Source organism: Dasypus novemcinctus, chromosome 8 (genome assembly GCF_030445035.2).
Source record: "Dasypus novemcinctus isolate mDasNov1 chromosome 8, mDasNov1.1.hap2, whole genome shotgun sequence".
Lineage (NCBI taxonomy): Eukaryota > Metazoa > Chordata > Mammalia > Cingulata > Dasypodidae > Dasypus > Dasypus novemcinctus.
In genome coordinates this window covers 61,797,246-61,822,197 of record NC_080680.1, presented here as the reverse complement: position 1 = coordinate 61,822,197, position 24,952 = coordinate 61,797,246, and the positions used below count along the sequence as shown (strand labels likewise).

The 24,952-nt window shown below is 36.6% G+C and overlaps 1 protein-coding gene across 4 annotated transcripts in view; it reads right to left on the bottom strand.

Moving 5' to 3' along the window:
* The window catches only part of ADAMTSL1 (ADAMTS like 1), a 1,125,968-nt gene that overhangs the window by 196,940 nt on the left and 904,076 nt on the right, over window positions 1–24,952 (bottom strand). For all 4 annotated transcript variants that reach the window (XM_058301906.1, XM_058301907.2, XM_071216754.1 and 1 more), the window contains 3 exons: window positions 24,300–24,447; window positions 22,110–22,194; window positions 2,337–2,638 (listed from right to left, as the gene is read on the bottom strand). In XM_058301906.1, coding sequence (XP_058157889.1) covers window positions 2,337–2,638; window positions 22,110–22,194; window positions 24,300–24,447 — 535 coding nt within the window. The remainder of the gene's footprint in view (window positions 1–2,336; window positions 2,639–22,109; window positions 22,195–24,299; window positions 24,448–24,952) is intronic.

Genomic DNA, 24,952 nt, shown 5'->3' with positions numbered 1-24,952 from the left:
GCATGATTAAAAATATTTATGGCCTAGTGGGTTATATTTTGGTGAAAGACCAAAGTTGATAATATAATAAAATGTTACTGTCAAACAATGACTTGAAAATACACATGTGCCATATAGTGAAATAAGTTTTTAGTTCATATGGACATTATATGGAACATAGAATGAGAGCATATTTTCACAACTTCGGAATTTTCAATTTTAACATTTTAGGTATAAATATATTACTTCGGCACAGTGATGTAACTGTAGGTAAGTGTGCTCAGTTGTTGACAGTTAAAGACCTAAGAAATTTCAGTGACTTTACCCTGCCTTAAATATAAAAGATGTACAATTTATGTTATACAAAGACATTCAGATCAACTGTATATCAAACATCTAGAACTTATATCTAAATCAATATATTCTGAAACATTTTAAAGTACATGTCTTCCACATATACCCTATACTTTGAATTTTATAGTACCTGGCTGGTCAGCAGAATGGTTAGAATCTTGAAGATAAAAGTATCTGGTTATTTATATTTTCTGCCACTGCATCTATTTTTTCCATCTGTTCATAAAGTTCCAGGCTTGACTTACAACTGCGAACCATAACTGAGGGACCATAAATAATGTTTTTTGGTTTTTATCTTTTTGCAAAGCACATTTGTTTTAGACTAGATATAATGATCATTCAAGTCAGATGATTGTGGAAATTGGGGATAAAAATACAACCACGTGAACTCTTGAATCATTCATGACATTGGAAAGAAGCAACTGTGGCCACCAGCTTAGGCCTTTCTATCTGACCCTGAGCTCCTGCCAGGGTTCAGAAACAAATAAAGCTTATTTAACACTTCCCCCTCATTAAGCATGAAAAAAAGATGTCCTCAAAATGAGTGAAGAATACCATATGAACACAGTTATATGTTCCAGAAAACTGTCTTCCAGAATCAGTTGGAAGAGTTCAGGTTTTAAAATACCAGGGCTCTCCATTAAAACACTTCTGAATTCCAGGGTTTGAAATTGCAAGACTTAGAAACAAACAAGAACCTCGAGGTCAGGACTATTAAATGCTTACTAAAAGACATGCTGAAGGAAGTTGATTCTTCGCTAGTACTTGTTCCATTATTCATTTCTTTCAACTATGTGTGAACAATTTGGACACATTTATTCTTACATTCTCACTAATGACAAAAGATGTTTTTGATTTTCCAAACTGTCAAGGTTTAGAAAACAGTTTTGGGAAATAACGTGAATACAATTTTACACCAGCTAAGTCAGAAACGTTGCCGGGAATACGGAATTTTAACAGGCCAAATGGAGTCACGAGTACCCGGTTTGAGCGATTTGGCAGGAAATCAGCCAGCATTTTCTCACCTCTCAAAATTTCTTTGGAGAGTAGGTATGGGAGACAGTGGCAATATGAACCTAATGTATTTTCAGTAGTGGAAAGAAAGTTTGGGATCTCGCAGATTTAAAGGTTGATTCAAATGCCATCCTCCCCCACGGCAATCCCATTCATAACTCCTGAAATAAAGGATCAGTGAGTCTGTTATAGCACAGTGGAATAGACCTGAGAGAACTGGGTCAATATACATGGAATAAGTAAATAACATTCATCAAAGGAAGCTTCAGGAATTCTCTAAGTACTTAAAGAAGTGCGATATGATGAAAAAACCCACTGGGTAGTAAAAAAAAAAAAAGCCCTGTCTTAGTCCTGGCTCTGTCACTCAGTAGCAGTTTGATCTAGAACAAGGACCTTGTCTTCTTTGCATCTCAGTTCCTTATCGGTGAAATGGGGTTGGAGTCAGACTTCGGTATTTAAACTCCTTCCCAGCTCTGGGTATCCACAGCATTAATTATCACTTTGTACAGCCTTTCCTTTGTATAAATAGATATTACTTTGGGAAATCAGCTAAGTAAATTGGAGGGACTATAAACTTTCCTTGGGAATAGAAGAATGTTTTGACATCTTGGGTCTTGGTTCACACCACGTGCACTGGGGCACTAATACTCTCAACTGAGCATTGAGAGCACTGCCAGGTTAGTGTCGGCTGGTTTCTCAGGCAGATACACTAGGATATATTGCAAAACATCAAAATGACAACTGAAGGCGAGAGCGTTAGCTGTGTTGGCCACTCACAGCTGACAGTCCTTCAGCCACTGAAGCCAAAAAAGAAATACATCTGTGTTTCATTCAGTATGCTAAGATTTAGAATGGCCTCCTCCCCTCCTCCCCCTGCTTATCATTCCTGGAATAGGGGCAGTCACATGACACTGTTGCCTGCAGGAAAAGAAGATCCCAAGAAAGAAGGGAAAGATGGCAGGGATCTGAGTCAGAGCGCCCTTTCTTACCTCCTCCACATGATTCGGAGCACTCGGTGAAGCCCTCATACTCCCAGTCATACAGCTCGTCGAAATCCTGCAGGCCACCGAAGAGACCCTCTGCCTCCTCTGGGTTTAACTCAGGAAGTTCCCCGTTGCACGGTCCCGCATAACAGGCACGCTGGGACGCCGGCTTAGGCCCTTCACATTCGTCAACAGGCAGGTCAGCCACGGACTGGGAGAAAGACAGGAGCACCTGGCACCTGACCATGCGCACTTGCGTTCCCAGGCCACAGGTAACTGTGCAGGCCGACCATGCCTCTGGGATGAACCTGCAGCCAGCAAGCAAATAAGAGGACAGGATGAGAAGCCCCAGGCAGGAGACCGCGGGCATTCCGAGGGGCTGCATCCCACCTGTCTCCACTGCCCAGCATGTGCTCAGGGCTCTGCCACCCTGTCCTCGGATGGGCACTTCAGTTTAGCTCATGAGCTCATTTGCCACTGTTTCTGGATTGGTTTCTTCACGAGTGTCATAGGAACTCCCAGCTGTGAGGCATATCAGCCACAGACCACCTGCTTATTCCCTGCTTTGCACCCATAATGGCAGCTCTTCAGGCAAGGGGATTGGTAGTTTCTTCTCTCCCACTTTAAATCCCAGCACCTGTGCCTCCTGCAACATGCTAGCTATTCTTATAGCAGACTGATACTGATACTAAAAACTATAATAAAAGCAGCCCTTGGAGATATTTGAGGAAGTATTTTTTTTTTAGGTTGGATCTCATATTTTTCAACTTTTTTTGCTTTTCTGTTCAAAGTGTATCCCAAGGGTTATTTATATGTATAAAGAGGTTTTCCTTCTAAGTTTCCAAGAATGGAGCAAAGTCTTTTTCCTCTCACATTCCTTGAATTAGTCTGAACTCCAATTCTTTTTATATCACAGAGAAATGCCATGCTACAAATTTAAATCCACAGGCATGTGAGCATAAATGCGAGGTTCTGCATTCATACAAGTTTGTTCAACATCCTCTTTTCCTCCAAAGAAGCCACATCAGTAACAACTTTGTTTTTCTCTGAGCTCCTCTAGAATATAGGACAATATCCAAATTCCAAAAAAGTGTTTTCTCCTCCATAATCAACAATAACCATGAGAACAATGACCTTGAGAGGGGCCTGGGGAAAAACCCAAAGGGAACCACTAATATTTTAAAAAATGTAGCATTATAATTTGGAGAAAGAACTTTGGGATAAACATTTGTGTTTTTCCATGGTCCTGTTACTTTCTCACAGGGAGTCATGCTGAAGAGTCTTGGACAGAAAAGGAAAGGTACTGTTAGGAAGGTTTAGCATTAAATCATAGCAAGTGCAAATGGTTTCTATCTCATTTAGGGAAATTTAAGTTCTAACAGCAAATCAGTCCAGGTTTTCAAACTGAAAAGAACAAAACAAAGTTGTTTCCTTGGCTCTTGAGTCTCTTGTGGAACAGAGGCAACCTGGCTATGAGAGCCAGGCTTCCCGCAAAGCCACACACTGAGCTCTGAGGCATGGCAAGAGACCCTTCAAATAGGGGTCTGATCCATGCTACGTGGGGAGAACCACCCACCAGAAGAGAACAAAGGTCACCATACAGCTCTATCAGGAAGGCAGACAAGGGAGGAATGGTCACCCAGAATTATTCCCAAGAAATTCTCCTCACAATTTCACCTCCCTCTCTTGTTTTCGAATTCTTGACCCCATCTTTTGTCAACTAGAGAAATCGGGGGAAAAAGAGTGTCCTAAAAGATTAAGAAGTCTCTAAATAATGCCACCTATAAGAATTATATAGAAATGCAAAACCAAAATTTGCAATCGAAATAATTTTTACCCTCTTATTACACACTCACATACACCTGCTTTACTTCTGGGATAAATAACCTTGACAAATATACTAGCACTGAGTTTTATAGACACAGGGATAGACTTAGTAAATGCACAATAAACAATTCTGTATATGAGAAAAATACAAAAGGAAATGATAGGCCTGACAACATAGACAACAGCGTTACGAATTATGCTTTTTCAAGAATGTGGTGACAAAATTTATTTTCAAACAAAAAAGTTGAGAAGATTTCAAAAAGAACTACACCCTATTAGTTTTCCTTGCATTAGGGGTTATTGTTCTGTCATGTATAATAGCCCTTTTCAGTGACCATTGTAATATAACAAGATTCAGCAAACTATCTCTGTAGAAAACATAGAAAATATTATAGGCTTTGTGTGCCACACAGTCTTAGCCACAGCTACTCAACGCTGCCAGAGTAGTGGAAAAGACATACCATCCTTTAAAAACTGGCATGTCTGTGTTCCAATGAAATGTCATTTACAAAAACTGGAAGGTAGGTAGAAGGGACTGAGCTTGGCCTGTGGATCATAGTTTGCCAGCCCCTGCTATAGAACATTTAATGGAGATTCCCCCCCAAAATCAAGATTTGTAGAGAATCCCTAAACCTTATTTTAGGTCTTAGTTTCCATCTTTTCCCACATATATATATATATATGAATGAAAAGTAGCCAACTCGATTTCTTTGAGTTTGAGTTCCAAAGTGAATCCCAGATGAAATCTAGAATATAAATGATACACAAACTAAATCCTCAGTCTCCTTGCCTACAATGTGTGAACTACTTTGCATCTGGTCTCCTTCCAGGACCAGGAAGATAAAAGCACACAAAGTAGAAAGGGCATGCAAATGAAGCCCCAGGAACTTATTGCATTGTTAAAAATGTTATTTTGTAGCAGCATGTCTAAATGAAAAAAAACATATATGTGTGCGTATCTGTAGGAAAAATATGTATACATATATATATATACACATACATCTCCATTATAGATGTGGAGATATATATGTATTTGGGTATCTGGATGTTTACGGTTAATAGCAAAAACAACAAACATCTGCTTGATGTCCCCTAAATGAGAGTCTTATCAAATGTAAAACAGCCTTACTGGCTTTTCTCCCAACCCACTATCCTCAGGTCTTCATTAAGTTCACACCAATTAAAAACAATTTGTTTTTTAAGTGGTGCTGTCCTTTGGCAGTCATCTTAATTTCTGTAGCACATACATTGTATGATATAATACATTCTCTCTCACTGAAGGCAGGAGATTATATTTCAAAAGAAAAATATCTGATAGTGCAAATGGCTAAATGAATAATAACTATTTTTCATATAAAACCTTTCCCCACATGCCTAGGATCTCCTAATTCTGTGTTTACTATCTTGAGCTTTCTGGCCACAAGTGGGAGTAAGTAAGGTCAGTGAGGGGGCAGGCAAGTGAGCTAGGAGGTTTAAATGTAATGTTTAGAAGTCTTCATCTTGAATAGCACTTACTGAGTTGAACCTTTAAAGTGAGACCTGAAATGGAGCTTAACAGATTTTTTTTTTCCAGTATGTTAATCATTTTGATGTGTAAATGCATGACTTACTTATCTTAAATGTGGCAATGCATTGTTACTGAAAAACATGAAAAAGTTCTTAATATTGAAGTTTAGGGTGGATAATTTTAACAAAAGAACAATAATTCTAACAAATAGAATTTATATTACTAGAAGGAAAGCTAAAAAATGTAACATGGTTTAACATAGTGAAACCTCAAATAAAATATGAATATGGATGATACTGCATATATGACTGTTTTTTATAAAATATAAACTAAAAAAAAAATAGAGAAAAGGAAACAGAATAGCAGCTATGTATGGCAGGGGAAGCATAGAGAGATAGAGAGGTGATGAGTTTGGTTAGTTTTTGTTTTTTAGTACTATTATTATAACTGGAATAATGAAAATGCTCTAAAAATGATTGGAGTGATGAATGCACAACTATGGTTATACCAAATATGTACACTTTGGGTGGATTTATGCTTTATTAATATGTATCAATAAAATTGACTTTGTTAAAAAATTCTATTGTCAGATCAATGAAGAATGACTAGATAGGTACAGTTCTTTAAAAGTTGGCTTGAACTTCAGAAGTGACTGATACGATTTCTGCATTTAGTTTTCCCATCTCTAGGAAAAAAAAAATATTGGCAAATGGATAATTATGCTTCAATTTGGTCTTCTATTTGCAAGCTCACCTGTTCATCTAATTAACAAAAGTGTCTGCTTTAAGAGTTATCATTATAGTCCCCTTTATGAACTAGAAAACAGTGACAATCAAATTTACTTATAAAAATAAAATCTCAAAGTGGTTTAGTTTATTAGTGGCTGTTATGGGGTCAGAAACATGCACTAAAATAAGGAAATAAAAACAGTTACTTTATTAATATAAAGTGAAACAGAATTTACTCTTTACTAATTAGTCTCAAGTCTCTGCAGGTATTAGCCAGAATTAGGTTCTGCTTTTATAAACAGTCAGTTTGTAACCAAGATATTTAACTTTTCCTATTCTCCTATTACTTTTCCTCTTTCCTCCTATAATAAGAACAGTTTTATAAGGGTGTTATTTTGTGCTGTTACTAGCTCATGCTGTAGTCTCAAAATGCAAATTGGCACTTGCAGTAGACCACAATAGAAATGCTTAATTTTGGGATGAGTAGACATGGCTCAAGCAGTTGAATGCCTGCTTCCCACATGGGAGGTCCCATGAAGTTCAACCCCTGGTGCCTCCTAAAAAAAAAAAAAAAAAAACAATACAAAAAAAACCCAAGAAGCAAACACACAGAAAAACCAACTCAGGGGGGCCAATGTGGCTCAGTAGTTGAGCACCAGCTTCCTGCATATAAGGTCCCGGGTTCAATTCCTGGACCCAGTACCTCGGAAAAAAAAAAACAACACTAAATTTTGGTAGAGTTTTTCAGTCTTCTTATACTTTGAGATATGAGTCTATAGGGATTATGGTTTTCTCCTTTTTTTTTTTTTTTTTTTGGTTTATGGGTAAGTATAAGAATGGTGGCATGACATTAGGGTGAGGACAGGGAGGGAATAAACTTAATAGTGTAGGGAAAAGTTATCAAAGACTTCAAAATAGACTGAAAAGAACTGGGTGTTGCATTCTTTATTTCAGCCTTTCATTATCTTTGAGCTCTTTTACCACTGTATAAATTGCAGAAAACCAATAATAAGCCAAATGATTCTTGCCTATAAAATGCAAATTAATTGTGTTTTGTGAAATGCAATGGATGATTGCCGTGTGGGCAGATCCATTTTGCATCTATTTGTAAATTCATTTCAGCATTCTTATATGCTGAAATAAGTGTGGTTCTTTTAATTTTCCTTTGAATTTGTGGCAACATCTTACTGGTTTCTTCCTTAAAATTAATGAAGTAAATAAAATTTCTGATAGATGCTCATCTTATATTTGTATGAGAATCATGATTTTTCCTCTTTAAAACATTTTAACCTTTAACTAGCAGCCACAAAGGGAGCTGGAAAAATAATACATTGAAAATGTAAAATATTATATAAAAAATTCTATACTGAACTATCCAGTGTCTTTTATATATAATAAAAAAATGAACATACTTCTTGGTAATAATATGTTTTTCCATACCATAGCCTCATTTTACTTTTAACTCAACCTTCCTTTATTTTATTCTCTTTCTTTAGTTTTAGAAAGTTGGTTCTTCTACTAATTCTGGGTAATCCTTGAAACATCAATGGAGCAAAATCTTTAGGAAAGGTACAGTTACCTAAACCTACACTGGGCCTTTTAGCAACTGGGCTGAAAGAGCATCTGGATATATGAGGGGGAAAATGCTGCTGGTAGGAAAGAAACTTGGGACAGGGAAAGATTTGTTTTCCACTTCTACTTTTGTTTATTTCCCACTTTAATTCAGAGGAACTCATGTAAAATTTTTTGAGTTATTTAATGTCTCTGAATGAGATCAAAAGGAAAGGGTTTTTAAAAAAAGCTCCAAAATTAGTAAACAAACAAAAAGCCTTTGTAATGCCACTAAGGGAAGGTAACTCTTTAGTTGAATCATTTTAGGGATTTCAGAATTACTTCAAGTAGAAAGGGCATGCAAATGAAGCCGCAAAATTCATAATAGCAAGACAACATTATAATGATTATTACAAAATATAGCTAGAGCATTAAAGTTTTCAGAGTATACGTACCTAAAACATCCTTCTCATTTACTTAGAACCATACCTAAATCATTTCAAATAAATGAGACTCTAACTTATTATGAAAGATCTTTAGTCAAGGACACTTGATCTGAACATGGAATTATGAAAATATTTCTCAACTGCTTTCGTTAGCTTGCAACTCTCTTGAGCTACAAATAATTCGTGAGAGTTATGCAACTCATATTGAGGTCTCCAAGCAAAAATTTTCAAAGGTGTCCAGGAGACCATTCCCATTCCATAAAACATCTGACAGCACACTTAAGCAGCTCCACAAATCATTAAGTATCATGCCTAGACAGAGAGGATCCTACAGCAATTTAAGGTACTTCAGGGGTATAACCAAGATTAGAATTATCATGGAAATTAAAATAAAAAAAAGGTAACTTTGATGTAGCCATCAACACAACTATTTGAAAAAAAAACTCAGTGACTGCATAATGCTACTAACCAGTAATAATTTGAGGGAAAGACCAATTCCAAAATATACTATGGCAGTATCTGGAGAGCTGTATTTAGTGGCATTTTCCAAGTGGCAGACTTCATTTTCTCATGGTAATGATGCCCTTTTGGGTTTTTTGAGATGTAGCTGGCCTCTCTGCAAGAATGTCTCGATGGCATTCTTACAGAAAATGCTCAGTGCTAGAAGTAGGGGAAGAAAGGCTGACTGCATTAAAGAGCTCCATGTCCCTTTCAAAGAGACTTTATATTATAAAGGAAATGCTCCTGGGGAACAGCCTTCTGAAAGTTCCAGTGAGTCCAGAGACTCCTGGAGTCTTTCAAAGCATGCAACCTTATATATTTGAACACTTTATTGAAGTCCTCTTGCAGGTCTGATCTATCTTTCTCTGATATGGTTCCAGACAAAAGTTTAGGAGTCTTACGAAATGATAGGCACCTCTTGTCCATCAAGAGGTTGCTCTTCTTTACCAGTAAAAGTCAGCAGGAAGACAGTGACTATCAGTTTCTGAGAATATTAGCCTCACCTTGCCTACTATTACTGACAAATGCAACCATTGTCTACCTTGTTCTCAGTGGCATCCCCGACAATTGACGATGCCTTTCTTTGTGAACTAAGTCCTCTTGACTTACACGATACCAAACTCTCTTGGTTTTCTTCCCTTCTCTGGTCATTCCCTCTTCAGTCTCCTTTTCTAGGTCCTTCTCTTCTCAAACTTGCATTGCAGTATCCCAGGACTCAGTTCTGGGCTCTTTGATATGTTTATCTATTATCCCTGGTTTCACATACCACCAATGTACCAACAACTTCTAAGCATTTTTCTGAGCTTTATACCCAAAGTCTTTTTTTGTAAGACTTGGGATAGGGATATTTGCTCTTTGAAAGGAGTAAGCATTAATTAAACATAATTAATCTATCAAAAACATGTATAGTGCTTCTTACACACCAGGTACTATTCTAAGTGCTTTATAAATAAAGTTGTTAAATCTTAATTATAACCACATGATACAAGGACTACTATTATTCCCATTTAATACATAGATGAGGAAACCGAGGCATAACTCACATGTTAGTAAGGTTCCATGTTTTTAACCACAACTCATTGCTATCTCTTCAGCTTAACATTTTTACTTTGGATTTCAAAGGCATCTCCTACTACAAATGCCCAAAATGGAATTCTTGATTTCCTCCTTCATCAACTAATTCCTCTTTCAATCTTCCCCCATCAGAGCAAATGACTCTACTGGTCACTCAATTGCATGATAAAAAACTAGGAGTTATTCTTGACCTGCCATAATACTCATTTCCAAACTCTTCCTAAATTCTTTTAATTTTCCCTCAAAAATTTGCTTATTTCTCTCCATTTCTACTACTACCACCTTGATATAACAACAACAAAATGGCTAACATTTATACTTATGTGTTTTAAGCATTTTAAAGATGTTTTAAACATTTTACATATAAAAACTCATTATAATATTATTAGGAGATATGTATTATTGGTAACATTGTGAAATGGGCAAAAGAGATTATTGGTGATCCTTTCAAAGGAATGCTGGTATTGTCTAGCAGACCTACGTGGGGTTTGTCTAATTCTACAGAGGTGAGTTTTTGATTGCTTTTGGCTAACCTTTTTTGCAATCTCAAAGACAGAGGTTTCCCAATAGATGGCTGGTGATAAAACAGATGTTTCTTGTCCATAGTGATAGAAATTATTTCTGTATATGTCAGTGCAAATGAATATTGTCTTGTAAAAAATATAAACCTCCCTAAATGCAATTCTCACTGGAATGAGTTTGAACATATTATTGATTCCTTCGATAATTTATGAGCTAGTAGAATTTTTTTTTTTTTTTTAAAGATTTATTTATTTATTTAATTCCCCCCCTCCCCTGGTTGTCTGTTCTTGGTGTCTATTTGCTGCGTCTTGTTTCTTTGTCCGCTTCTGTTGTCGTCAGCGGCACGGGAAGTGTGGGCGGCGCCATTCCTGGGCAGGCTGCTCTTTCTTTTCATGCTGGGCGGCTTTCCTCACGGGCGCACTCCTTGCGCGTGGGGCTCCCCCACGCGGGGGACACCCTTGCGTGGCAAGGCACTCCTTGCGCGCATCAGCACTGCGCATGGCCAGCTCCACACGGGTCAAGGAGGTCCGGGTTTGAACCGTGGACCTCCCATATGGTAGACGGACGCCCTAACCACTGGGCCAAAGTCCGTTTCCCGGCCAAAGTCCGTTTCCCTTTTGATACATGTTCATTTTATATTTGTATGAGAGTAATGGTTCTATCTGTTCAAAAATTATATTTTGACAGTACTATTTTCATCCCAGATGAAAATATATCATCTAGATGATAAAACTGAGACATAGATATTTCCAAAGGGGCATAATTAAATAAATGGCAGATTCAGGATTCAAACCCAGGCCATTTAGCTCCAGAATCCAGGCTCTTCACAACCATGTTACAATGCTTCTCAAGTTGCCATAAAACCATGATCATTGAGGCTACCATTAGCTCTCTCTTGGACTATGACAACAACGACTGGTTTCTCTTCCTTTCTTAATTAACCCTTACCAATCCATTCTTCATATTATATCCAGGTGGATCTTAAAATGCAAAGCTTTTGTTTCCCACTGTACCCAGAATTTAAAAAAAAACAAATTTTTACCAAGATAACATTATGCCATTCTCCATCTTCATCTCTTCCTATTTTCTCTCCAGTCCCTACCATCTAGCAATACTAGCCTTTTTTCAATTCCTTAAGGTGCATAAAATTCTTTCCTACTCAAGGTTTTAGCATGTGTGGATCACTTCCTGGATGACTCTTCTCCATTCCCTTAGCCTGGAATAATTTCCACTCATTCTTCTGGTCTCAGCTTAGATGTGTCTTCTTAAAGAGAAATTCTCTGACCCCTACAACTACCGGGTGCCCTACTAGACTCTTAAGCGCCTCTTCAATTTTTATAGCAGTTATCAGTCTTTGACAATCACAGTGTGAACAATAACTGCCTCCCCCATGAGACCAAAATCACTATGAACGTAGAATTCACTCTACCTCTACCTCTAGCCCTAGCCCCATCTCTCTATCTCTGTCACTCTATCTATTGCTATCTCTTTTCCTACTGTTTCTTTCCCTACTATCTACCCATCCATCCGTCCGTCCGTCCATCCATCCATCCATCCATCCATCCATCCATCCATCCATCCATTTTCAGTGTTCAGTATGGAATGTGGCACATAATAGGCACTCAATAAATATTTTTCAAATGAGTAAATGAAATGCCAAACAGGAGGGTAAGAATTGGTGTTACTAGTGACTTCATATTGGGCTTTTACTTGGGTCAGAAGATTGAAACCAAGCCAGATACAGAGGCAATAGCCTAGAAAACTCTAAGAAATTAAAGCATTCTTCTCAGTTGCAAGTATTAACATGAGGAAACAAAAACCTTTTTCCTGCTATAGTTGTTTCTTATGGCCTTTAAAAAAATTGTGGCCAAATTAGTAGCTGTGTTAGGCTTAATCATTTATATTTATTATAGCTGTACTTAGTATACGAACTCGTCTGTTTCAAATTGATGGGGTGTTGATTTATCATGTAGCTTGAGGCAAATTTAAATTCTGTGTCTATCACACTGCAATTAAATTTCAATAATAATGCTATTTTAAAGAAGAAAAATGTGTGTGAGCAGTTTTGAGCTGGAGGTGGACTTCAGTAATTTATACATGATTCTCTGGCCAAATGTTACCTTATCATACCAACAGCCACTCAACAGTAAAGGGTGTGGGGCCTTTTGGAATTGTTTCCAAGTTAGAGGGACTGAAGGAGAGCTCCTGTTTTTCTGTCTATCCTCAATATACACATGTTTTGGGGAAAAGAGAAGATAGGCCTCTGATGGCATGTATCTGGTACAAATGCAGCCAAATTACTCTCATCACAAATGGAAAATAAAGATATGACACTTATTTGAGACCACCTTTCTCTCCCTTTGTTTTTCTGAACTATGTGATTATAACATGATTTAAAAGTTTAGTTTTCCTTGAGGTTAGTCTGATTATTTAAAAAGTCAAGTACAGGGACTAAACTGTCATTTAAGCTTATAATGCTATCAGTGGATTTGTAGTTCTCCACTAATACCAGAATGTAGTTTTTAATGTAAAGCATTTTCCTTGGCTTTGATAAAAATCTAAAATACTATAAACTCAGAATACTTTCCATGAACCATTTCTTCTTCACATGGAGTAAAACTAGTTTATCTTGCAATTTTATAAAGGTTCTGTCCCTAAATTCAACAACTTTGGCAAAGCTTTCCAAAGAACAGTTCAGTTCATTAAAAATGACCTTAATGGACTTAACATATATTGGTGGTGACAGGGTCCATACTTTATTTTGGCTCACAAGGATCCCATTAATCTGTCTTTGTCACTCTCTAGGGCTCAGCTGAGCTAGAGTTCAGACTTAGCTTTCTGAAAGTAGTCTCGGAATGAGCAATGATGGTGGGGGCTGGCTCAAATTTAGAACTTCTTAATTTGCACTAAAGGCTTGTCTAATGACTACTAAAAATGGCCCTGTCTGCTCTCTTGAGTTTGTTATTGATTTTTCTATCTCTGCGCATGCTAGAAACAAGCTATGGGGGCAGCATTTAATTTTAGAAGTTGAGAGAAGATGCTATTCCATCCAAGCATTTCTGAACATTCCTAAATTTTGCAATTCCTTGTAAATCTCTTTTTATTCAAATGAATGTAACTAACCTCTGTCCCTCAGAATCAACTCCAGGCTAAATTCAAAGTGTGGTGCTTCCAAGTGAGAGGTTTCAGAGAACCTCTGACGTGTCAAGGAAGTAAGGCATTGAGGTGGTATTATCTGGGGAAACCACTAGCTGAGTTTTGGGTTAAATATTATGATTCTGCCTCAAATACTATTAATGCAACATGTACAAGGCAGACATAATATCTGCTACATTTTCTCCAAAGGAAAATGAGTGATTATTATAGACTTTAAATCCCTTAAAGATCTCTAGAAGAAGAAAGATTCTGGGAAAGTCCCAATCAAAACAACAGTTAACACATTCCTGAACTCTAGGTCCTTTATATACATCCTCACAATAACCCTATGATATATGTACTGTTATTGTCCCCATTTCACAAATGAGGAATTTGAGGCACACAGGGTTAAATGATTAGCCCCAAGTCACCTGTGCTAATGGGGGAGCAAGATTCATACCCAGTCAGCCTGCTGTGAGAGCCCAAACTTTTAACCACGGTATACACTGCTGCCCTATATGCTCTATATCAGGGGTGCATGAACTTGGATTGAAATTCAAAAAAACATTATTCTTGTGGGAATGTGTTAGTTTGGGGCTGATATATTTATTAAGTAATACACAGCGTAGTATGGACTTAGTAACGGATCTGTGGTTTTCACCTGACTGGCAAAGGAGTCCATGGAACAAAAAAGGTTAAGAATCCCTGCTCTATATGGTGGTATGATCAATAATTAAATTGCTTTTTACTTTCATCTTAGCAGGTTTATATCTCTGCAGGGCACACATATACACAGACTTACCACTCACCAACTTACACAGTTGGCAGCATGATACATCTGAAAAGAAATTCAAATTTTAGGAGATACAGTTTCTGTAGCCTGTTTGCCACAAATAGGTAGGAATCATTTAGATACATATATTGGTACAAAATATCTTATCATTTGCTCTATAAAAAGATCCAGTAATCTTCCCTCAAGTACTAGTTTCGAAGTTTAGGTCAAATTCAAATAATTCTATCATTCTATCTGCCAAACATTAGTTCACATCAATATCCCCATCCATATCTTTCAGTGTATATTACATTCTTCCCTCAAATCATTAATTACCATGATATTTTTGCTGAGTCATAGATGTAATTCTAATATATGGTAGTGGAGAGAGTTTGGAAATCCAATAAATAAATCTCCTAAACTCCCTTTAAAATCAATAAAACCATGCTGAACATACTGAAAGATTAAAGATTTCTTAAAAAGAGCTAGCTCATTTGTTCTATCTAAGGAGAGCTGGCCAATATTCAACACCTTGGTCCTATCAATCTTGTAATAAGGGAGGATGAGCTAAGGGTTTCTTGCATGTAAGGGCTATTAGGTTTATATTTGCAATACTAGCACCTGACACAAGGCATGGCACATAACAGATGATTTATGTGTGTATTTAGCTTCTTCATTAGGGGATGTGGCAGTTTGAAATTAATTTATGAATCCCAAAAAGAGAAAGATTGTTTGTGAATGAATCCATTCCTGTGGGTGTGAGACCTTTTCAATTGGACTATGTCAGTAAGTCATCACTCAAGTTGAGTCTCCATCTTCTTGCTGGGTCTGATAAAAATGGAGACACAGGAAAAGGGAGCTTCCATATTTGATTCTACAATGTGAGAGAAAGGACTCTAGTTGCACCCACAGCTGAGCTACGAGGAGAGAAGCCCCTGAGAGGCTCAAAGAGCTGAGGCCCTTTGCCAAATGCATGATAGCTTGCAGTTGAATTTGGGAAGAGACAGAACAGCAGAGTGATAGAGGAGGACTGGAAAGAGACAAGCCCTATGCCTGGTTGCCCGCAGCAGAGCTCCAGGAGAGAGTAGATTCTGGAGAGGAAGGCAGAGACCACAGCAGAGATTGGTGGCCATCTTACTTCACCACATGGCAGGACAATAGAATCAACAGTAGCAAACCTTGATGAGAAAGCACTTCTGATGGTGCCTTGATTTAGACATTTCACAGCATTGGAATGATAACTTTTATTTTAATTAAATCCCCATTATAATAAGCCAACCCATTTCTGGTACTTTGCCTTTGCAGCCCTTTGGCAAACTAAAACAGGGATGTGTACATTAAGCAGATCCAGGGACTCTCTAAGTCATCTAAAAACCATAACCAACCAGAAAATTTCTATTAAGCATTCTATTGCTGCTGCATAAGATATGAAGGATAAGAATGATTTAAGTAGATGGGGACAAGGTCAAAAGTATGGGGTTGGAAGTAAGAGAGGTCAAGATTGTTACGATGATAAGGGATGAATCTCCATTTGGCCAGTGTAAGGTTTTAGCTCTGTTATGTGCCTATTCTCAAAATTAAATGCTTTTGGGGTTTTTATCCTGTAACTTTAATGTTCAACCTTATTCAGCATGAGCATACATTTCATTGGATGCAAATAGCATATAAATTTCTAGATGTTAGGTGAGCTGACGCTTGATTCTTAAGAAATGTATGTTTCTATGCAAGATATTCTCTTTCACTTTCTGTGGCCTGAGCTTCAAGAAGAGAATGTAATTCAAGCACCTTGTATTGCAAATATAAATAGCCAGCACTATCTGGATCCATTACTCATGTTTGATTCACTAATCATTCTTTAGGGGAAAATATAAAAATACATGTCACACAATGAACATTTCTAGCCACTTTAAAAAATATATGAATTCACATTCTTAACCACTTAGTTAAGCCATCCACATTCTTAGACAACTTACTGGGCATAAATATGGACTAATGTAATATATGTTTAAATCTAAATACTATTTTCAATAAGGTAAGCAAGTTTTAAAAGATTTTTAAATTATTTTTATTATTAGTACATTTTTTTATTTTTAAAAGACACACATATAAGGTAAGCAAGTTATTTAAGGACTATAACAACACCATAGTAACTCTCCTTGGTCTTTCTTTCTGTATCTAATTCCTTGTGGGTTCTATTCATATAGATGCATGACAGGAATTTCCCTTTGCTTCTTATTGAATCAGCCCCATCACTAAGCTGATGCCATCTGGCATCCAGATATTACTGCTGTCCTTTGCTTGCTAGCATTCTTTCTTATTTCTTTTAAAGACCCACACCAAGATTGTTTATGGCAATACGTTGAAGGCCTGAGTGTTGTGTTGAAACACATAAGTGTTTTCCAAGCCATGCAATAAGGCTGTTATCTGAAAATCTAATGAGATAAATCAAATAAAAAAAAATGCATGATCAAGGCACAGAGGACCACTCCCTTGAGGGGATCGCACTATTAAGGCTCTTCATCTAGTGAGTGTCTGCTGTTTGATGGAGGGATGTCTGGTTAGAAGAGCTGAGTTGGCCACACAGTGTGCAAAGGATGCACACACCTCCTGTTCTGAGAGGTTTGTTCTGAGCCATCTAAGAATTCTTGGCAACTGAAATAAATCTGGAAGGAACCTGGCTTCCCTAGGTGTACTAATCCTCACTACCCCTGCCTTCTTTTAGAGCACAGAATTTCTGAAGAGAGAAGGGTAGAGCACCTGGGCTATCCAGGCCATACCTTTTTTCTTAATCCTGGATCACTTAGCAAATCATACCTTCAAGGGAATTCAGTGGTTTGTTAATTGCCTGAAGGAGTTAAGGAAATGAATGATTTCCTTCCTATTCCTTGTCAGAGCTGGCTTTTTGAGAAGGCCAACTGAATAACTTCCTGTTCAAGCAGCAGTAGACAAACAGTCTCTAAATGTCCTAGAGATCACCAAAGTATCATTTATCCTCAAGAAAATTAAACTGTCAAAGGGGCCATATAAGTATTTGCCTTGAGGTGGTAGTAATATGTATGTACACATATCAACGAAGATGGCAAGTAAGGTATAAAAATAAGAGATGGGAAATCTAAATCAGTAATTTACTTTAGTTCCTACATGATAAACAAATATAATTGTACTACCATATTGTACTTCTGAACCTCCATGAAATAAAAGTAAAATCTTGTTGGTTTAAAAAATATTTAGAGAAGTTATTCCCATGTATTTCTCAGTAGAAGCTAACAGATGGGCTCAATCTGTAGTGTAAATGAAGAACCCTAAACCTAACAACACTCTCATCAGTTGGAGGCAAATTCAGACACAGTTCAAAACACAGCAGAATAACATCAATCACTTTTTTCATCTCCCCTTTTAGTGCTAGGATGGCACTGGCATTGCCCTCAGAAAAATGGGACTCTTTCAAAACTTCATTATTTGTAATAATACCTTTTGCCACAATTCCTTCTGTGTTAATTGTAGCATGGGTGCCTATTGATGCCTCCGCTGATATCCTCCGAAGTAAGTTACTTTATTGTGTTTATTTATAAGACTGTCTGTACTTGATTAGCTTCATTGGCTAAAGCCCCACGTTGAACTAATCTCGGCGTGGGATTGGATCTTGTTAACACTGTCTCAACAGAGAGAGACAAAAAACCTTGCTTTAAAGGTTCCTGCTGCTGGTTGTCAGGAAAGCTGATAAAAACATGTGCCTGGATCAAGGCAAACTATGGCCCAAGTGGAAAGTCAGCTTGGTGGGTATAACTCCCTCCCACAAGTGGACCAGGAACTCATTTGTGTGTATCAAGAAAATGAATTCATTATAATATTCCTACCTTTGTACCATATGAATCAGATAGATTATAATTAAACCAGTCTATTTCTGAGGAAAAAAAAATCAATGTCTTAAAGTGTTTCTGAGTTGAAGCTGGGGCTTTATATGATGTGTCTTAATATTAGATGCATAAGTACATTACCCCAATGTGATCTAATCATCAGACTTATTCTATGTCTCATTCTTCTGTTCTACAGAGTTTTAGTTATTTCTTGGCAATTCCATTTTCAGACATGTATCATAGTTTTCTTCTAAACAGATCTTAAAGTGGTTGCTTTTCTACATCTTTTTGGCCAGAGTGAGAACCAATCTTTCCCTTACATTTGGGGGTTACTAAAAATATCTAATATTCTATAATGGTGTCTCTATATGCTAAAGAGTTTAAGCTAGTTTTTTTCCTATATTATCTGATGAGAGAGGCTGGTGCTAATATTTTCATTTAATGTATGTGCAATAAATGATATTTCTTGCTTCACTGTAGAACTCACCAAAGCAAGAGAAAATAACTCTGGACTCTTGTCCCTACTTCTCTGCAGCAATTCAGAAGTGACAGGCACAGCTTCTAAACATTACCATTTAATTTAAGCAATCTGAGTCCCTTTGGTTGAGAGAGGGAATTACTTGCTGACAGTCTATCATTTTTTCATTATACTTTGGAGAGTAATTATAGGTTGCTATGTGCATTTAGAAACTAGTCTATGGGGTTTAAAAAACATTAAGGTCATGCAAAATAGTTTCTTTAAATTCAAAATCAATAAAATTTTAAAAAAAAAGTGACATGTAGGACCTTTCCTAAGGTTCAATGCACTAAACATGTAATGCATATTAAAATATGGAAACCATATCTTTCATTACATTATTCTACAGTTGTCACTTATTTCACTTAGATATAAAAATAATTATTGTTCTGAGCATAATAGTATATATTTCCTTTACTCTCCAATTACAATCTACTCCAATTCAGATTAATCATGCCAAGATGGCAACTCCATTATACTATGAATAAAATGTAATAGTCTAGAATATAGTTATAGTTTCAATGCCTAAAATTATTTGTTGAACTACTCTAGGGATTTTATGAATATTAACGTTAAAAAGCATTATGCATCTTAATTAGACCTTTAGTGGAAAACTCATTACAAGATATGGTTAATCATGGTCTATGAAATATGTCTGCAGAAGAATCAAACTCTACTAACAGCTTTCTTGTGGGAGGTATCTAATAATGGGAGAGATGTTTAATTATAGCTAGAAGATATTTTGATTTAATTTTAACACTATTATATCTTGTAAATCCTTTTTTAAAAAATTTTTTGATTTATTTACTGTTTTTTTTTTTTTTTTTGGAGTTACTGGAGATTGAACCCGGGACCTCATACAGGGGAAGCAGGCACTCAACCACTGAGCTATACCCACTCCCCTGTTATTTTATTTTATATCAGTCATAATGCAGTATTATATATAAGATTATGCTTTAGACCAAATGACAAAATATAGCATAAAAGGACAGCAGAGAGCTGATCTAGGTAAAATAATATATATATGGTTTTACACAAATTTAACTCAAGAATCCATGTAAGGAGTAACCAGCTCAAATTATAGGCATCTTTCTCTATTAAACAGGAACTTGGTGGATTAAAGAGTTAATACCCCTCAAAATGAATCACTTACTTCCTCTCCAGCAGCTAGAAGGCTTGTGAAGTCAGGTACTGGCAGAAGAAAGTCAAATAACTATAAGCCTTCTTATGTTCACATAAACGCTGCCTTGTGATCTTTAACCACTGTTTTTTTCTCCAAAGTACTGCAGTGGTTGCTTTTTCTCAGAAGTAGAAAAGTTTGCTATAGTAACTTTATATTAAAGAATTAATTTGTTTTGATTATTATCCTTTTAAGGAAGAAATATGTTACTTAATAATATATGAACCATTTTTCTGTGAAACCAAGCAACTGAACTGCATTTCTTTGCAATTGACCTTTGGTCACTGTACAAATTTGTGTTATGAATTTCTTTTCCAATCTCTTGCTGTTTAGGGTAAGACTGAGGAACACAATTTGTGTCCCAGCAAACCATGTAAGGTTTAGATTCAAGCAGGATAAGTCTGAGAAAATTCCAAATTGCACTTGAATACAAAAATTGCAATGTTAATTTATATCTCTAGTAAAATTTAAGCTATGGGTTGCATTTGGAAACCATTTCATATCCTATATATTATACTGTGAGCTCCTGGAGGATAGATAGCATGTCTTATGTACCATTTCACAGCACAGAATCTGGTGCTTGTAGTCAACGTCTGAATCTAAGAAATCTTCAACTTGAGAAACATTGGTCATAGATTAAATTCATCAAAAAAGTGCTCTCCCTTATTTCTAAAAACTATTCCATAGATAGGTTGATCTGTTTTCTAGGGGAACTGATACATACTTATCAACCAATTAATAACCAATCAGCTTTTGTCTCTTCCTTCTAGTTCTGAAACATCTGGCAAATTTGTAGCTAATGGTTTTAAAAACTTGACAGCCTTGATAAAATAGAGGAGGTAAGGGGTCTTAATCAAATAGGGTAAACTCTAGGTCTCCATATGATACCAATCCCATCAAGAAAGGGAAAAGTAAAGCTAATAAATTTCCTTTGGCCTCAGATCTGTTTTACCTACTCTTTGATTTTTGTGAGTGGTTATATTGTAAAGCTGGAGATACGGAGTGTGAAGAACTGCCCAAACTTTCACACTGCATCTATGCTGCTTTATCAATGCAACTTGTGCCTTCTCCACTTTGCCTGGCCCCTCAGCAAGAGAAGAGGGAGCTAGACTTTGGAGAAGGGGGTAAACACTATACATTCATTTTCCCACTAGAGGCAAAATTGAAAAGTATTTAAAGGCCAATTGTAAGTGAAAAGAAACACTTTGAAAACTGTTGAATCTCTAATTTGAGAGCTCCAAATCCTCATTTCATCCTCGGTAAGATGCTTACACCTTGTTTATAACCCATGAAAGTCACAACCAGTGAGACACTGCTTTCCTTAAATCTATCAGCTTCAAACGAAACAGTTTGGGCTTTTAAAACTTATGAGGGTTTAAGATATATCTAGGGGATTTGAATCTCTGGACTGACAATATGATAGCCAGGCCCTGAGCCTCAATAGACTTCAGCTCCTACACTCTGATTTATTGGACTTACCCCACTCAGCTAACATGGAGTTGAAGAATGTCAACCACCACACCATAGAGCCTAGAGTGCTTACAACTGAAAATAGGAGGATTGCAGCCAGTATCCATGTGGAATCTAAGTCCCCTCTTGACATAGATGTGGAATGGACACAACCAAGCCAAGGTCCACAGGAAGGAGGAATACAGTAAGGATTAGAGTGGACTTAATGATATTCTATTCATGAGCTATTGTGGTTAATAATCGAGAAAATGTGGCATTGGTGTGGAAAAAGTGGCCATGGTGGCTGCTGGGTGCTGGGAATGGGAGGAAGAGATGAGATGTGGAGGCATTTTTGGGATATGGAGTTGTCCTGAGTGGTGCTGCAGGAAAAATTGCCGGACACTGTACGTCCTCCCATGGCCCACTGGATGGAATGTGGGAGAGTGTGGGCTATGGTGTGGACCATAGGCCATGGGGTGCAGCGATGCCCAGAGATGTACTCATCAGATGCAATGGATGTGTCATGATGATGGGGGAGAGTGTTATTGTGGGGGGAGTGGTGGGGTGGGGGCACTGGGGGTGAATGGGAACCTCATATTTTTTGAATGTAATATTTTTAAAAAAATGAATAAATAAAATAAAATTTAAAACAAAAACAAAAACAAAAACAAAAGTTACAATGAATTAAAAAAAAGAAAAAGAAAACAACTTACGAGGGTTCTTCAGACACAACAGCTCCTTCTTCCAGCTCTTGAGCTTGTTTGTACCATGGAAGCTTGGCCTCTACAGGAAGTTTCTCTGAGAATTAGTGAATGCACATAAAAGAAAAGAAGATGAAATCAATTTGGGATTTCAGAGAAAGTCCTTTCCTTCTTCAACATTTCATAGTTTTGTGCTGTACCTAGAAGTTACTATGTTGAACATTGCAAATTAGTTGTTCAGGTAAATTTCTGCATATGATAACGGTTACATCAAGAATAAAAGAAAAAAGTTTTTAAAATGTTTAGTAATAATAGTCTCTGTTTAGCATGCTCCCTTTTATCACACTGAAGAGCAAAGGAAAGCCTTTTTATTGTGAAAGTCATAACTAGGAGTATCTGCTTGATATGGATATAAAGAGTCATCAAGGTAGCTTTGCATTGATTCCTGATGAAAAGATAGGGCAATAATTACCTTCTAAAACAAACACAAAGTGAAATAAATTATATTGTGATCCTTTCTTAAATTCTAACTTGCTCTTCTTTTGCCTTTTGGCTAAGCATGATCTATACCATACTTTCAAAAACAAACATAACTCTGACATTCTGAAGTTCACAAAACATTGCTTAGATATGTGACTCATGCACTATCTCCCCAAAGCTCATATGACAAATGGAATATGAGGAATTCAGGGTCCGTGTCCATAATTTGATTTGTTTCATCTATCTGTTTAACTTTGACCAAACAATTCAGAACAAACTTCCTAACTACTTCCTGTAAAGGAGAAAAAGAAAGACAGCAGTTATAACTTCTTCTAGAGAAATAACTGCCAAGATTCCCATTCTGACATATTTATTAGGGTCATTTATAGGCATATTTGCCTTTATAGTATGAGCCAATGAAGTTTTATCACCATTTTATAACATATAACTGAAAAGATGAAAGAAATGTATCTCTATATATGCATACACCATAGAATAATATGGCATTTTAATGATGTTTAGTGAGCCAGATTTCCCTACTTAGCTGTGAAAACCCAGATTTTATTCTTGATAGTTAACCCCAAACTGCTTTTCTTTCTCTGAAGTGGCTTGATAAAGACAGAACTAATAAACAACTATTTTAAGTTAGGGATATCACTCTTGTCCTCTATGTGAGTAAATATTTATAGTCAGAAAACAAAGCAAGTGAGAAATTTAAAACATTCAAAACCAAAATGATTCGCTAACATTTTAAACACAGCAACACAGTACCTATACATACATAATTTTACAACTACCCCACCTCTCCTAACTAAATGATTGAGTAAGTTGAAGGCATCTTTGACAGCCCAGCTAGCTGTCTTTCAATAATGAAGTATAACATTTAGTTTGACAATAATACATTTGCAATGCTTATTGTCAGTTTGACCTGAAAGCTGTCAGATATACTAGTGGCCACTTCCCCTATATTTAAGGATACTAATGATAGTAAAACCTTTAAAAATTACATATGTGGAGAGCTTATATGCCAGGCACTGGGCTAAGCATCTTATTTGCATTATATCTTATTTAATTCTCAAAGGATCCCTGAAATAGTTACTATTATCCCATTTTACAGATAAGGAAATGGAAACTGAGACTTAGAGAGAGAGATGTATTTATTAATCAGGATTTCTGGCATGCTTGTTTTTGGGTAATACAGATAATTAATCTATCAATTTAGATTCCATGATGCCATTACCCCTACTAAGGACAACCTATAGTATAATAAAGAACTACATTGTGACTGATTTTCAGAATGAACTTAAATAATTTAAAAAATAAGAAAAAGGTGGGAACCATACCTAACCATATCTTAGATTCACTGCATGTTTTTAACAGCAAGAAATATAGATAGTAAATCACACATATATTTCTATAACATGTGGTCTTCTTTCAAGCAGATATACCTGATATTTTTCAGCAACAGTCTTCAATCAACTTTATGACTTTGGAGAGAATTCTATAACCAGACAGATTTCAATACGTAGTGCTTAATAAAAAATTGCTACCAAAACTATTTGAAAGATTAAAAAAATAATCAAGTCCCTTTAGTAGAGTCTAAATTACAAAGAATAGTTACTAAGAACATTTGGAATACTTAAAAATAGTTCAAGGAGTTAAAAATAGTATGAACACATACAAGCAAATAAAAGACCTGAAATGAAGCACCTTTCAAGTTACCTTTGGGTTTATAGCAGGGAGTGGGTATAATGCATTCCTCTTTTATGTGGGGCTTTGTTTTGGGGCTACAGCCTCCTGTGTGCATTCCTCGATGGTCGATGCAGAGGACCACACGGTACCTGAGGCCCTGGCCACATGTCACTGTGCACTGGAAAGAAAACAAAAGAGAGAGGAGACTCACAGGCAAAGCATTGGTCCATGTTTCTTCATTTCTCTGCTAAGACCTTTAACGTAAGGGCTGCTTTCTATGAGAACTCCTGGTGGATTTCTTACCAGTTATGGAATCTTTGTTCAATTTGGCTATTAGGGGAAAAGCAGGCTGAAAATTCAATCACTTTTGTTTTCTTAGATTTGGATTAATGTGTGCAAAACTCTCAAATGTAGCACAAAAAAAAAAAAAGAAAGAAAGAAAGAAAGAAAGAAACTGAAGAGCATCTGCTCAATTTTGATTACGACATGCAGTTTTCTTTAGTCACTTTGCTAATGGCTTTTACGACCAAGCTATGGGAAATGCTTGTACCTGCATGGCCATTATCATAGTTGATGATTTAGACTGCAGCATGGTTGATCCAATTGATAATACTGAAGTGGGATTTAAAAACATTTTTTAAGGAAGTGATTTAATGGCCAGATGTAGACAGTACCTCCAATGA